Raw genomic sequence first — 16,337 nt, forward strand, 5'->3', positions numbered from 1 at the left:
GATAAGGTTTTGCAAAATGATTCATCATGTATATGAAACAAAACTTACTAAAGAACTACAAACACCGATTATGGCAAGTTTCATAGAGAAAACGAAAAGCAATTAGAGGGGGGAAAAAAGGCAGAGAAAAAGTCCTAGTTTCACTTCTGAAACGCCTTTCACATTCAACAACTCCCTCTGATTCGGATCTCTACTCAAGAGGCCTTTCCCTTCTTCCAGCTCCTTACTTCCTCTTTCTCAGCTCTTCCATTCTTAGGAAGAGCTGTCTTCAAGGCTCTTAGATCTGCTGTGAGTTACAGCAACAGAACAGTCATAAAAACCAAATTTGGCAAGCTTCCTTTTCTGCCACATTCTTGTAATGTTTCATGCTGGTTAAAGAACAAGAAGCTACATCTTTTAACCTGAGATTCATCATAGCAGATTACTAATCATTTTTACAAACAATCATTTGTTCTCTCGGCTCTATAAGACTGAAGATAAGAGTTTATCTGAAGGTCACAACCTTCTACTTTTTTAAAAAATAAATTGTTTTATTTATTTATTTGAGAGTGACTGACAGACAGAGAAAGAGACAGAGACAGAGAGAGAGAGAACGGGTGCACTAGGGCCTCCAGCCACTGCAAATGAACTCCAGACGCACGGGTACCCTTGTACATCTGGTTTGTATGGGGTCTGGGGAGTAGAGCCTCGAACTGCGGTCCTTAGGCTTCACAGGCAAGCGCTTAACTGCTAAGCCATCTATCTCTCCAGCCCCATAACCTTCTACTTTTATCTCAGCTTGAACTTGGGGGAGGAAAGAAATTGAGGTGCCAATTATTGCAAATGACTAGCGGCTACCCCCACAGACTCAAAGTGAGTCTCTCTCACACAATATACGTGAGAGAGAGAGAGTGAGTGAGTGTATGTGTGTGTAAGCAGCATCAGGCAAACAGTGTGAACAAAGAATGATACGCTATGTCTTACAGATTTACTTGACTTGGAAAAAAGAACTCAAAACTCAAACGTCTGGTCCTCTACTTCCCCAGATACAAGTAACAGTTACTAATGGCAAGATATTTCCAGCAACTATAATGCCTGCACCAGGGAGGCAGAGGCAGGAGAATCACAAATTTTGGGCCAGCCTGGTCTAGAATAGCAAATTCCAGGCCAGCTAGTGCTACACATTGAGTCCCTGACTCAAAAAAAAAAAAAAAAAAAAAGCAAAGCCCTAATGGCAAGACCCTAAAGTACAGAATATGCAGTATTAAACCCACTGGCAAGGAAGCAACATCAATTTGTTGAAGCTTTGGGCTACTTAGATAAAGCAAAAACATTCCAAGACTTAATTAGATAGTGTTCAGGGAATTTATGGATTATTTGGAGGAAGACATGGTATAAATCAAAACATCATATAGTTAATTATACAGGGTTTAAAAGGTGAGTTTATATTTTGGGATTCTCTGGTAGTGATAATTTTACAGCATAATTATATATATGGTTTGCATGCCCTGGTAAATTTCCTCGTTGGCAGTGAACTGCAGCGAAATGCTTTATTATTCACTTATTGCTAGACACGTTGTGCAAACTAGCGTTTCTTTTGAACTGCAACTGCTAGACTTTCCTGTGTTGCACCACCGAAACATACCGTTCAACATGCTGTTTTCCTCAGTCGTGCCTCAAGCATACGAAGGGAACATTACACAGAAGAACTTTTATGTAATAAAAGTACTAAATGTCTCCTCCGGCCCTTCATAGACTGAGCACCGCTGGTAAATGACAAAGGCCACAACCAATCCCTATGTAAGATCCCAATGTCTTAGCCAATCAGAATACGGGGGTGGGGTTAGACTAAGCTCCCGGTGAATGCCCCGCACCCCAGAGACCCAGGTTGTCGGAGACTGGACAGGAACTGGGCTCCGATTATCTCGTTACCCCCGGTTGTAGTTGTTGTCCTCCTCGTTCTCGCAATCGCTGCAGTGCTCGTGGCCGTTTCCATTCCCTTCCATCACCTGCGGCCGCGGAGGTGCCGGCGGTTTCACTGCTGTCTCACTCTCATCCGCCATCTTGAGTTGCGAGAGCCGTGCTCAGCACTCCGCTACATGAGGCGCTCCTATTGGGTGAGGGGGAGTCTGCGCTGTCTTCTGGGTTTTGTAGTTTTCATGAGAGGAGCTCTTCCGTAGGAAGTGGCTTATTTCCCGAGAAACCAGAACAAAGTGGACTACAACACCCAGAAATCCTGACGAGAGGCAGTCCCTGGGGGAGTGGGCTGCAATCCCGGAAGCGGTGGTCTGAAGCCAGCAAAGCTAGTAAGGCCCACCCTTCCGACCCGGCGGTCGCAGGTCCTGCTGGGAGTTGTAGTTCCATGATGGGTTCAGGGTTCAAGAGTAGGGGCTCCGAAGTCTCAAGATTTCACTTCAGCTTTCTCTTTCTGTTCACCGGGACCACAGGTCAGCCTTTTTTTGGCTGCTATTACGGACCGTTACATTTACCCTGTAAGTGAGAGAGACTGAGGCTTGTCGGTGCACAGCTCTCCGGGAGCCCCAACGCCCTGGGCCTTCTTGGAAATGACTCTTCAGCCAGAAGCCAGGTTTGCTCTTGCTCATTCGAGTTTCTGGGCAGCCTTAGGCCACTGGCAATTAAAACTGTCCTAGGACAGCGGACTGTGGTTAGCCGGGTGACTTGACTGCATGGAGGTAAAGCTTGCCGCCTCTTGGTTTCCAGGTCTCCATCAAGCTCTTCTGCATACACTGCCCCTTCATCCCGCACAAGATCCCTCTACCACAATTTTTTGTTGTTTTTGTTTTTCCCGGTAGGGTTTCACTCTAGCCCAGGCTGACCTGGAATTCACTATGTGGTCTCAGATGGCCTCGAACTCAGGGTGATCCTCCTACCTCTGCCTCTGCTGGGATTAAAGGCGTGCGCCACCACGCCTGGCTTCTACCACAATTCTTTTTTTTTTTTTTTCGAGGTAGGGTCTCAGTCTGGTCCAGGCTGACCTGGAATTAACTCTGTCATCTCAGGGTGGCCTTGAACTCATGGCAATCCTCCTACCTCTGCCTCCCAAGTGCTGGGATTAAAGGCGTGCGCCACCACGCCCGGCAACTACCACAATTCTTTAATGAACATTTATATGCCAGGTTTTTTGTTATATGATCTCATGTGATTTTCCTAACAAGCATGGAATGTGGATGCCATTATTATGCCTTTTTCACAGCCGAAAATGATGTCACCAGAAGAGGTTGGTAAATTGTAGCCATATATCTAATAAATGGCTACTGAGAAAGTTCTATTGTCTGATAGATACGTACACTGCAAAAAATCAGTTATTGGAATGTAACTGCGATTTTATCTATTTTAGACTGTCGAAATGCTTCAGCCCCATGGGTCTCTCTGCAGTGACTGAAATTTCACCAGAGTTGAGAAGAGAGCCTGAAAACATGGTTCCCATTCTGAGAGAATTCTCTATTTGTGAGTGGTGAGAGAACTGGTTCTTAACATTAGAGAGCTAAGTAGCCAAAAAGGGAAATGATTCTTTGCCTTTGGGAAACTCTGAACATGGGAAAAACAGTTCCCCTCTGACTCAGAGAAAGAAAACCAAATAAAACACAAAGCTAAATATAGTCCACTTTTTTTTTTGTAAAAATTTATTTATTTATTTGAGAGCGACAGACACAGAGAGAAAGACAGATAGAGGGAGAGAGAGAGAGAATGGGCGCGCCAGGGCTTCCAGCCTCTGCAAACGAACTCCAGACGCGTGCGCCCCCTTGTGCATCTGGCTAACGTGGGATCTGGGGAACCGAGCCTCGAACCAGGGTCCTTAGGCTTCACAGGCAAGCGCTTAACCGCTAAGCCATCTCTCCAGCCCTATAGTCCACTTTTTATATCAGTGGCAGGAGCAGAAAAGTAAATATGGCTGGTTGTGGTGGCACACACCTTTAAACCCATTATTCGGGAGGCTGAGGTAGAAGGATCCCTGTAAGTTCAAGGCCAGCCTGAGAATACATAGTGAATTCCAAGTCACTCTGGACTAGACCAAGACCCTATCTCAAAAAACAAAACAAAACAAAAAACATTCCCAATCATTTCAGTTTTTTGGTTTTATTTTTGTTTGTTTGTTTTGTTTTTTAATTCCAGCATTCCAGAGGCAGGGGTAGGAGGATTACCTTAAGTACAAGCTGGGGCTAATGTTAGTTCCAGGTCAGCCTGGGCTATAGTAAGACCCTGCCACAAAAGACAAAACAAAGCAAAAAAAAAAAAAAAAAAAAAAAAAAAAAGGATGCTGTTCATACAACTAGAAGGGAGGTCAGAGATAATAAGAAAGGCTTATATGTGCTACATGGGTTTAATTTTTCTAAATGTTTGACCTTGTGAAATAAATAGGTAGAGAAGAACACCTGAAGAAAATTATACTTACCCCCCAAAATAAGTGACATGGCTGGGCATGGTGTCGCTCACCTTTAATCCCAGCACTTGGGAGGCAGAGGTAGGAGGATTGCTGTGAGTTCAAGGCCACCCTGAGACTACGTAATTCCAGGTCAGCCTGGGTCAGTGTGACACCCTACCTCAAAAAGCCAAAAATAATAATAAATAAGTGATATGCAGTTGCAGAACTTGGAGAACTCACATCTGGTATTCTAATTCCCATTCCTGTGTTTTCTTTCTTTTCAAACAGACATGCATAGTTTGAGTGGACACTAATGCAGTATGACCAAGGATTAGTGATTGTAAGAACTCAGGTGCTGGTTTCTGTGGACCTTGCCCTTCTTTTGTTTTTTTTTTTTTTTCAAGGTAGGGTCTTACTGTAGTCCAGGCTGACCTCAAACTCACAGTGACCCTCCTATCTCTGGGATTAAAGGTGTGTTCCACCATGTCCCGGCTCTCTCCTGTTTCTTCATGCCCTCTTCCTTCTGTCCCAATTTTTCAAACAAGGACTCTTTCCTACTTCAGGCTTGGTCTCAGTCTGAACAAAACACAAATAGTGACATGGGTGTGGTGGTGCATACTTTTAATCCTAGCACTTGGGAGGCAGAGGTAGGAGGATCTCCTTGAGTTTGAGGCCACCCTGAGACTACATAGTGAATTCCAGATTGGCCTGGGCTGGAGTGAGACCTACCTCAAGGAGAAAAAAAAAAAAAAAATAGTGGTTCAAAGTTTAAGTAAGGGGCTGAGGGATTGCTTAGCAGTTAAGGTGTTTGCCTGCAAAGCAAAAGGACCGAGGTTCAATTTCCCCCAGGACCCATGTAAGCCAGACACACAGGTGGCACATTGGCACATGTATCTGGAATTCATTTGCAGCAGCTGGAGGCCCTGGCATGCCCATTCTCTCTATGTGTCAAATTAAAAAAAAAAAAATTTAAAGCTGGGTGTGGTGGTACATGCCTTTAACCCCAGCACTAGGGAGGCAAGGTAGGAGGATCACCATGAGTTCAAGGCCACCCTAAGACTACATAGTGAATTCCAGATCAACCTGGGGTAGCGTGAGACCCTACCCCCAAAAATCAAATAAATAAATAAATAAAAACCCAAACATAAATAAATAAATAAAGGAAGGTTGGAGAAATGGCTTAGTGGTTAAGGTGCTTGCCAGTAAAACCAAAGGACCTAGATTCAATTCCCCAGTACCCAAGGTGACTCATGTGTCTGGAGTTCATTTGCAGCTGCTAGAGGCCCTGGAATGCCCATTCTCTCCCTCCCTCTCTCTCTCTCTCTCTCTCCTTCTCTTTCTCTGTGTATATATACCCACACATATATATGTCTCACGTCTTGGGAGATGCCTCAGTGGATAAAGACACTTGCAAAACCTGCTGGCCCAGGTTCAATTCCCCAGCATCCATATAAAGTCAGATGCAAAAAGTATCACATGCATCAGGTTCGTTTGTAAGAGGCCTTGGTGCACCCATACACACACATATGAATAAATGAACAAAGGGGCCAGGGAGACGTCTGAATCAGTAAAATCCAAGTGTAGTGGCACACACTTGTAATCCAAGCACTGGGAAAGCAGAGGTAGGAGGACATCTGGGGCTTGTTGGTTAGCTACATAGACGGATTACTGATCTTCAGGTTCAGTGAGAGACAGACTCTGTCTCAAAACATAAGGTGGAGCCTGGCATGGAGATGCACATCTTTAATTCCAGCACTCCGGAGGTGAATTGCATGAATTCAAGACTATCCTGAGACCACATAGTGAATTCTAAGTCATCCTGGGCTAGAGGATGACCCCACCTCAAAAAAAAAAAAAAAAAAGAGCCAGGGACTGGAGAAATGACTTAGCCATTAAGGCCTATGAAACCTAAGGACCAGGATTTGATTCCCCAGGACCCACGTAAGCCAGATGCCCAAAGGGGCACATACGTCTGGAGTTTGTGGTGGCTAGAGGCTGTGGCATGCCCATTCTCTCCCTCTCTCAAATAAATAAAATATTAAAAAAAAAATAGAATAAACAAGAAACCAGGCATGGTGGTGCAAGCCTTTAATCCCAGCACTTGGGAGGCAGAGGCAGGAGGATTACTGTGAGTTCGAGGCTACCCTGAGAGTACATAGTGAATTCCAGATTAGCCTGGGCTAAAGCAAAACCCTACCTTGAAAACCAAAAAAAAAAAAAAAAAAAAAAAAAAAGGAAAGTAAAAATTTAAGTCAGGTGTGGCACATACCTTTAATCCCAGCACTCAGGAAGCAGAAGGAGGAGGATTGCCTTGAGTTTGAGGCCACCCTGAGATTACACAGTGAATTCCAGGTCAGCCTGGGCTGGCGTGATACCCTACCTTGAAAAACAAAAAATACAAAAATAAAATAAATTTAAAAATTTATTTGAAAAAAAAGTATTTGTGGGCTCAAAGATGGTTCAGCAGTTAAGTTGCTGGCCTGTGAAGCCTAATGACCTGGGTTTGATTCCCCAGTACCCACATAAAGCCAGATGAACAAAGTGGCCCATGCTTCTGCTGGTGGGTTATTTTTTTTTCCCCCAGTGGCTGGAGGCCCTAGCATGCCCATTCTCTGAGTCTTTCTTTTTGTTTACAAATAAATAAGTTTAATTATTTGAGAGGAAGAGAGAGGGCCTCTTGCTACTGGAAACCAACTCCAGACGCATGTGCCACTTGGTACATCTGACTTTATGTGGGTATTGGAGAATTGAACACAGGCCATCAGGCATTGCAAGTAAGCACCTTTAACCACTAAGCTATTTCTCTAGCCTCTCTATGTCATCTTGATGCCTGACCTGGATTTCTCTATGTAATATCAGGGTGACATTGAACTAACTGAGATCCTCCTACTTCTAAGATGTATTTATATTTTTGTTTGTTTGTTTGTTTTGTTTTTCGAGGTAGGGTCTCTAGATCAGGGTTTCCTGGAATTAGCCTTGGGGTGGCCTTGAACTAATGGCCCTTGAACTCAGTGATCCTCCTACCTCTGCCTTCCAACTGCTGGGATTAAAGGTGTGTGCCACCATGCCAGGCTTTTTTTTTTTTTTTTTTTTTTTGCAATTTTTTAAAGAAAGAGCAAAAGATGGGCTGGAGGGATGGCTTAGCGGTTAAAACGTTTGCCAAAGTGCCCAGGCTCAATTCCCCACGACCCACATTAGCCAGATGCACAAGGTGGCACACGTGTCTGGAGTTCATTTGCAGTGGCTGGAAGCCCTGGCGCACCCATTCTCTCACTCTCTCTACCTCTTTCTCTGTCAAATAAGTAAAAATAAAATACTTTAAAAAAGAAAAGAAAGAGCAAAAGAGACAGAGAGGAAAGATAGAGAATTGGCACAATCAAGGCCTCATCCACTGTAATTGAACTCCACATGCTTGCTCCACCTAGTGGGCATGTGTGACCTTGCACTTGTTTCACTTGTCTCAGTGACCTTGCAGCCCAAGTATGTGGAATATTCAGCAACAGGGTCTTACCATCTATTCTTGGTGGGAAATCAAGGGCCTCCACAATGGCCTGTAATGTTTTGGGGGCTGACACACACCTTTAATCCCAGTAGGGACAGAGGTAGGAGGATCCCTGTGAGTGAAAGGCCACCCTGAGACTACATAGTGAATTCCAGGTCAGCCTTGGCATCATGAAAGGGTTTTTGATTTTAATTTTTGGGAGCTTTCTTTTTTCATTTTGATTTTTCGATGTACGGTCTCACTCTAACCCAGGTTGACCTGGAATTCACTCTATTCTCAAGTGGCCTCAAACTCATGGCGATCCTCCTACCTTTGCCTCACAAGTGCTGGGATTAAAGGTGTGCACCACCACACCTGGCTGGAACTTTTATTTTCTTTTTTAAAAAGTATGTATTTGGGCTGGAAAAATGGCTTAGCGGTTAAAGCATTTGTCTGTGAACCCAAAGGATCCTGGTTCTACTTACTCTCCAGGACCCACATTAACCAAATGCACAAGGGGGCACATGTATCTGGAGTTCATGTAAAGCAGCCCATGCCCATTCTCCCTATCTGCCTCTTTCTCTCTCTCTCTTTCTCAAATAAATAAATAAAAGCATTAAAAAAAAAAAACTTTGGGGGAAAGGGAACTACCATGGGATTTTTTTTATAATCATGGAAAATGCTAATAAAAATTAAAAAAAAAAAACTTGCCTGTGAAGCCTAAGGACCCCAGTTCAAAGCTCAATTCTCTAGGACCCACGTTAGCCAGATGCACAAGGGGGTGCATGCATCTGGAGTTCGTTTGCAGTGGCCGGAGGCCCTGGCATGCCCATTCTCTCTCTCTCTGTCTGTTGCTCTCAAATAAATAAATAAAAATTAAAATTAAAAAAAGGTATGTATTTGCATGTGGACTGTGTGTGTGTGCACGTGTGCGTATGGACACTAGGGTCTCTTGCCATTGCAAACAGAACATCAGACTCCTGTACCTTTTTTTTTTTTCTTTTTTCTTTTTACAGGGGTTGAAGTAGGGACTCACTCTAGCCCAAGCTGATCTGGAACTCACTCTGTAGTCCCAGGCTGTCCCTGAACTCACAATGATCTCCTACCTCAGCTTCCTGGGTACTTGGATTAAAGGTGTGCTATTGGGCTGGAGGGATGGCTTTGGAAGTTAAGGTGCTTGCATGTTAAGCTGAAAAAGACCCAGGTTCGATTCCCCAGTATCCACGTAAGCCAGATGCACAAGGTGACATGTGTGTCTGGAATCCATTTTCAGTGGCTAGAAGCCCTCGCATGCTCATTCTCTCTCTCTCAAATTATTTTTAAAAAGGTGTGTTATCGGGCTGGAGAGATGGCTTAGCGGTTAAGCGCTTGCCTGTGAAGCCTAAGGACCCCGGTTTGAGGCTCGGTTCCCCAGGTCCCACGTTAGCCAGATGCACAAGGGGGCGCACGCGTCTGGAGTTCGTTTGCAGAGGCTGAAGCCCTGGCGCGCCCATTCTCTCTCTCTCCCTCTATCTGTCTTTCTCTCTGTGTCTGTCGCTCTCAAATAAATAAATAATTAATTAAAAAAAAAAAAGATGTGTTATCACACCCAGCCCTGTGCCAATTTTTTTAATTAGAGAGAAAGAGAGAGAAGGAGGGGCAATTAGAGAATAGGCATGCCAGGGCCTGCAGCCACTGAAAATTAACTCTAGATGCATGCACCACCTTGTACATTTGGCTTTACGTGGGTACTGGGGAATTGAACCTGGGTCGTTAGGCTTTATAGACAAGCCCCTCAACCACTGAGCCATCTCTCCAGCCCTGTGCTATCTTTTGAATCTGGCTTTATATTGGTGACTGGGGAATTGAATCCAGGTTGGCAGACTTTATAAGCAAGTGTCTTTAACCGTGGAGCCATCTAAAACCCCTGAAAGCTTGGCCTTGCTGACCTGGAATTTATTGGGTAACCCAGATTGGCTTTGAATTCATGATCCTCTTGCCTCAGTCTCCTGAGTACTGAGAGTACAGACATGCACCACCGCACCTTGCAAAGGAAGCTCTTAAAAAGGTGATTTGTACGATCTGAAGAGAAACCAGAGTATGAAGAAGCTTTTAAATAAATGATATATTAAATAAAGGATAAATATTAATGATATTTGTGAAGTGTGGTATAAACTTAATTGCATATTAATATTTATTTAAAATAAACATATGGAAAGTAAATTTAGTTTTAGGAGCCAGAAGTCAAAGGAGTCATTTCTAATGGACTCAGAGCTAGTCATTAAACAAAACCTGAAGCAGTTTATTGTGTTCCACGCTAAGGACACAGAGGGGACCAAGATGCAGGTCACATCAGGATGAAATGAGACCACTGTGTAAGCAGCTGCAGCCAGCTCAGAGTTTCTCGTTGCTCTCCTGAGTAATGGAAAATGGAATGAGCTGAAGGAGTTCCTGAGCATCCTGTCAGAACTGCAAAAGCTGAGGAGGTATCTGGTTTGAAGGCCTACAGTGCACTTTAGTCTTTCCTCTGGGATCATCCCAGGACAGAGAGGTAGCTGCTCCTAGCAAAACTGGACACAATACTTAGAATGCAAGGCCCTAAGTGGTACAGCAATAGTACCCAATACTAGGGTCATTTGAAGACGTTCCACACAAGATTTTCTCAGGAAAACCCCCAAGAACTAGGGAGTGGTGGGAGGCAGGGCAGGCATAGTTACTGGTGGGAGTGTGGAGATCCCTCTGGTGCCTCAGGAGCCACACAGCTAGGTACCAATAAGTTGTTTGTTCAATGAAGGAGACTGAAGCCAGGCATGATGGCACACACCTTAATCCCAGCATTCGGGAGACAGAGATAGGTAGATCACCATGAGTTTGAGGCCACCCTGAGACTCTATGGTGAATTCCAGGTCAGCGTGAGCTAGAGTGAGACCTTACCTCAAAAAAAACAAAACAACAACAACAACAAAAAGAAAACGAGGGCTGGAGAGATGGCTTAGCAGTTAAACGCTTGCCTGTGAAGCCTAAGGACCCTGGTTTGAGGCTCAATTCCCCAGGACCCACGCAAGCCAGATGCACAAGGGGTCGCATGCGTCTGGAGTTCGTTTGCAGTGGCTGGAGGCCCTGGCGTGCCCATTCTCTCTCTTTCTCTCTCTGTCGCTTTCAAATAAATAAAATAATCAAAAAAATTAAAAAAAAATGAAAGGAGACTGAAACATTAGATCTGACTATATAGAATAGATTTATTTTGCATGCCTGTGGCATGGAAGTAGGAGAGCTATTGTTTAGGAAAGAACTTTCTACTGCTAGGACTGAACTCCAAAGATAACGAGAAGTTATCTTCTTTTAAATTCACTTTTATTAATTTATTTTACAGAGAGGAAAGAGGCAAAGAGGGAAAACAGGCATGCCAGGACCTCTTCCCACTGCAAAGAACTGCAGACACATGTGCCACCTTGTGCATCTGCCTTTATGTGGGCAATGGGGAATCAAACCCAGGTTGTTAGGTTTTGCAGGCAAGTGCCTTACCTGCTGAGCCATCTCTCCATCCCATGAGAAGCTATCTTGAGGGTTCAGGAGAAGATTAAAGGCATTTGTTTGCAAAGTCTACAGGCCCAGATTTGATTCACCATTACCTATATAAATTCAGATGTGCAAAATGGCACATGCATCTGGAGCTCATTTTCAGTAGCAAGAGATCGTGGTGCACTCCCTTTCTCTCTCACACCCTCAAATAAATAAATACAATTTTTAAAAAGTATTTTATTTTATTTATTTATTTGACAGAGAAAGAGGGAGACAGAGAGAGAGAGAGAATGGGTGCACCAAGGCCTCCAGCCATTGCAAATGAACTCCAGATGCATATGCTCCCTTGTGCATCTGGCTAATGTGGATCCTGGGAAATAGAACCTGAGTCCTTCGGCTTTGCAGGAAAACGCCTTAGCTGCTAAGCCATCCCTCCAGCCCAATACATACAATTAAAAAAAATTATTATTTTTTCCATCTTGTTTGCCTTTTTTTTAAATTTATTTGAGAGTGACAGACAGAGAGAGAAAGAGGGAGAGAGAGAGAGAGAGAGTGAGAGATTGGGCACGCCAAGGCTTCCAGCCACTGCAAATGAACTCCAGACGCATGCACCCCCTTGTGCATCTGGCTAACGTGGGTCCTGGAGAACTGAGCCTTGAACCGGGGTCCTTAGGCTTCACAGTCAGGCACTTAACCGCTAAGCCATCTCTCCAGCCCAAAATATTTATTTTTGAGAGCTAGAGAAAATGGGCATGCCAGGGCCCCCAGCCACTGCAAATGAACTCTAGATGCATATACTACCTTGTACATGTGGCTTACATGGGTCCTGAGGAATCAAACCTGGGTCCTTTGGTTTTGTAGGTAAGTGCCTTAACTGCTAAGCCATCCCTCCAACCCACACACAAAAAAAATTTTTTTAAAGAGGCTTTCTTGTCGGGTGTAGTGGCAATAGAATGACTGTAAGGTCAAGGCCAGCCTGAGACAACATACTGAATTCTAGGTTAGCCTAGGCTAAAGCAAGACACTACTTGGAAAAAAAAAAAAAGCTGCATGTGGTGGCACACACCTTTAATCCCAGCACTTGGGAGGCAGAGGTAGGAGGATCACCTTGAGTTTGAGGCCACCTGAGACTACATAGTGAATTCTAGGTCAGCCTGGGCTAGAGTGAATCCCTACCTCAAAAAATTTTACTTATTTATTTTCATGTGTGTATACGGATGTGCCAGGGTCTCCTGTTACTGCAAATGGGTGGCTAGGGAATTGAATGTGGGCTGGAAGGTTTTGTGAACAAGCAGTTTTAACTACTGAACTATCTGTTCAGGACCTCCCCTCTTTCCTGAAACATGGTCTTATGTAGCCCAGGCTGGCCTCAGGTCTATATGAAGTTGAAGGTGACCTTAAATTCCTGATTCTCCTGCCTAGCCTTCTTGAGTGCTGGGACCACAGGCATGCGTCACCATGCCACCACCCATTCTTTTCATGTAGTGTTATAAATTCTGAAGAGACGCCTCTTCAACTCTTTTCAATTGACTTGTAAAAAAAAGTAGTGTGTTCATTTGGAAAGAAAATACAGGTACTGGCCCTAGAAACTCAAGGTTCCAATTTCTGACAAATTTATCCAGCTTTTCAAGAATGCAACTGTCACAAGCCGGGTGTGGTGGCGCATGCCTTTAATCCCAGCACTCAAGAAGCAGAGGTAGGTGGATCACCATGAGTTCGAGGCCACCCTGAGACTACATAGTGAATTCCAGGTCAGCCTGGGCTACAGTGAGACCCTGCCCCCCCCAAAAAGAATGTAACTGTTGGGCTGAAGAGATGGCTTAGTGGTTAAAGCAACTGCCTGCAAAGCCAAAGGATCCTAGCTCTATTCTCCAGGACCCACGTAAGCCAGACGCACAAGGGGGCACATGCACCTGGAGTTCATGTGCAGTGGCTGGATGCCCTGGTGTGCCCATTCTCTCCTTCGCTCTTTCTCTCTCTCAAATAAATAAATAAAATACATTTTAAAAAAAATAAGCCAGGTGTGGTGGTGCACATCTTTAATCCCAGCACTTGCGAGGCAGAGGGAGGATCACTATGAGTGTGAGGCCACCCTGAGACTACAAAGTGAATTCCAGATCAGCCTGGGCCAGAGTGAGACCCTACCACAACCCCTGCCCCTCAAAAAAGTAAGTGTCCTGGCAAGAATGTTTTTTTTTTTTCCTCTAAAGCTTTGTTTGTATGTGTATGTGTGCATATGCCACATGTCTGTGCCATGGTTCATGTGTGGAGGTCATAAGACAACTTGGGTATCAGCCCTGCCTTCCACCTTGTTTGAGGCAGGATTTTTTTCTGTTATTCATAGGTGAGTCTTCCAGACTAGCTTTCCCACAAGCTTCTAGAATTCTCTTGTCTCTGCCTCCCATCTCACCATGGGGAGGGCAGGTGGCTGGAATTACAGAAACTCACTAAACTATCTGGCTTTTACATTTGATGATCTGAACTCTGGTCATCAGGTTTGCACAGAAAGTGTTTCTATCTACTGAATCATCTTCCTAGTTCAGAAATGAAGGGTTTTTTTTTGTTGTTGTTGCTGTTGTTTTTTTGAGGTAGGGTCTTACTCTACCTCAGGCTGGCCTGGAATTAGTCTCAGAGTGCCCTCGAACTCTTGCCAATCCTCCTACCTCTGTCTCCCAAGTGCTGAGATTGAAGGCATGGGCCACCATGCTTGGCTCTTTTCTTAATATTTATTTTTTAATTTATTTATTCATTTATTTGAGAGACAGAGAGAGAGAGAATAGGCGTGCCAGGGCCTTCAGTCATTGCAAATGAACTCCAGATGCATGTGCTACCTTGTGCATCTGGCTTACATGGGTTTTAGGGAATCGAACTGGGTCCTTTGGCTTCACAGGCAAGTGCCTTAAACCACTAAGCCATCTCTCCAGCCCAAAATGACAATATTCTAAAATGACACTTGTGGGCTGGAGAGATGGCTTAGTGGTTAATGCTTGCCTGTGAACCCCAGTTCGAGGCTCAATTCCCCAGGACCCACGTTAGCCAGATGCACAAGGGGGCGCACGCCTCTGGAATTCGTTTGCAGTGGCTGGAGGCCCTGGAGTGCCCATTCTCTCTCCCCTCTCTATCTGCCTCTTTCTCTGTCTGTCATTCTCAAATAAATAAATAAAAATAACAAAATAAAATAATTTAAAAACTAAAATAAAATAAAAAAAAATAAAATGACACTTGTACCTCTCTCCCTTTGGCTATCAGAGTAGTGAAACACTGGTCTCCAAGAAACTGAAATTTCCTTGAAAATCTCATACTAGAAGAATGAAAGGGCTGGTGCCAGGCACAGGAGTGACTTGGCTCTTGAAGAAGAGATTCCACCCAGTTCTTACAACTTGTCAGACTTTGCAAGAGACACAGGAGCCCAGACAATGATGGGACAGTGGTAGGTGGGACCATACCTAGGCCAGAACTGTTCAGTTATGCATACCTTTTGCTCTCTGTTTAAACCCAAACCTCCTATCAAGACCCTGAGGATGGACTTGGCTGGGGGAGTCACTGGAACTCTTCATTTGCTCCTCTTTTCCACATGGCTATATTGAACCAATCTTTCTCAGCTTTTCACTATTACTTATCCGTTAATTGGCTTATTGAGGTAAGTTGGCTGGGCCTAGCTTGTTAGGTCTGCCAGGGTGCAGACTGTAACCCCAACAACTGCAGTAACAAGAAGAGGTACATGAGCATACTAGGCATGGCGGTGCACACCTTTAATCCCAGCACTCATGAGGAGTAAGAGGATCTGCATGAGTTTGAGGCCACCCTGAAAATACATAGTGAATTCCAGGTTAGCCTGGGCTAGATTGAGATCTACCTCGAAAAAACAAAAACAAAAAACAAAAACAAAAAACAAAAACAAAAGCAAATGACCTTATCTCAGACTGCATTTTCCACTTCAAATGAAATGCTTGTGACCTGTAGGTTTCTAATGGGTTATCCCATACTATATTAAGTGCTTTTCAATAAGGGAAAATTTTTGTGGGTGAGGGGAAGCAAGTGCTAGGAATAGAAAGACCCCACATAGCACAGGGATTTCCTGCCCCTTGTTCGCTGTAATCCCACTGTCTCATAAAAGCCCTTCAAGTCCCCTCCCCTAAGATGGAGATTTCAGAAACATCTCTTCTATTTTTCTCAAGGGCCAGCCTTGATTAAATCTGCTTCCTTCCACTAATTTTTGTTACTTGGTTTTCCCATAGAGCAACAGGTACAAACCGAAGATTCCAGACACAGAGAAAAATGTTAAAATATTTCATCTTTGTTGTTGTTGTTTTTCGAGGTAGGGTCTTGCTCTAGCCCAGGCTGACCTGGAATTCACTATGTAGTCTTAGGGTGGCCTCGAACTCACGACAATCCTCCTACCTCTGCCTCCCGAGTGCTTGGATTAAAAGCGTGTCTTTTTATAATACTGGATTTCTGCTGTCAGGCATTGTGTATGTCAGTAACAAAGGTACAAGATCACTACTTTAGGGCTGGAGAGATGGCTTAGCGGTTAAGCGCTTGCCTGTGAAACCTACGAACCCCGCTTCGAGGCTGGATTCCCCAGGACCCACATTAGCCAGATGCACGAGGGGTCTGGAGTTTTTTCAGTGGTTGGAGGCCTTGGTGCGCCCATTCTTTCTCTATATATCTGCTTCTTTCTCTCTGCGTTTGTTACTCTCAAATAAGTATATATATATGTATACATACATACATACATACATATATATATATATTTAAAGATTACTACTTTAAGTAGCGGCAGAGGGACAGCTTAGGGACAGGGAAGGGACAGAGGGACAGTTTAGGGACGGGGAAGTGAGGCAGGGTGGGAGTGAATAAGGACCACATACTATAGGTGCTATTTCATCAGAGGCTATCTGTTTTCAATTCTTTCAAAAGTGCTTTCTCTCTCCCTCTCTCAAACTAGCAAAAAAGAGGGCTGGAGTGACGGCTTAGCGGTTAAGGTGACTG

General features: G+C 44.3%; 1 protein-coding gene across 1 annotated transcript in view; it reads right to left on the bottom strand.

Annotated features, from left to right (window-relative positions):
• Nmt1 (N-myristoyltransferase 1) overlaps positions 1 to 2,077 on the bottom strand; it is a 47,724-nt gene extending 45,647 nt beyond the window's left edge. Inside the window, exon 1 of the mRNA XM_004655319.3 lies at positions 1,912 to 2,077. Within this exon, the coding sequence (XP_004655376.1) occupies positions 1,912 to 2,042 (131 nt within the window). The 5' untranslated portion in view covers positions 2,043 to 2,077. The remainder of the gene's footprint in view (positions 1 to 1,911) is intronic.
• Between the last annotated feature and the right edge of the window lie 14,260 nt (positions 2,078 to 16,337).

Source organism: Jaculus jaculus, chromosome 9, assembly GCF_020740685.1.
Source record: "Jaculus jaculus isolate mJacJac1 chromosome 9, mJacJac1.mat.Y.cur, whole genome shotgun sequence".
Classification (NCBI taxonomy): Eukaryota; Metazoa; Chordata; class Mammalia; order Rodentia; family Dipodidae; genus Jaculus; species Jaculus jaculus.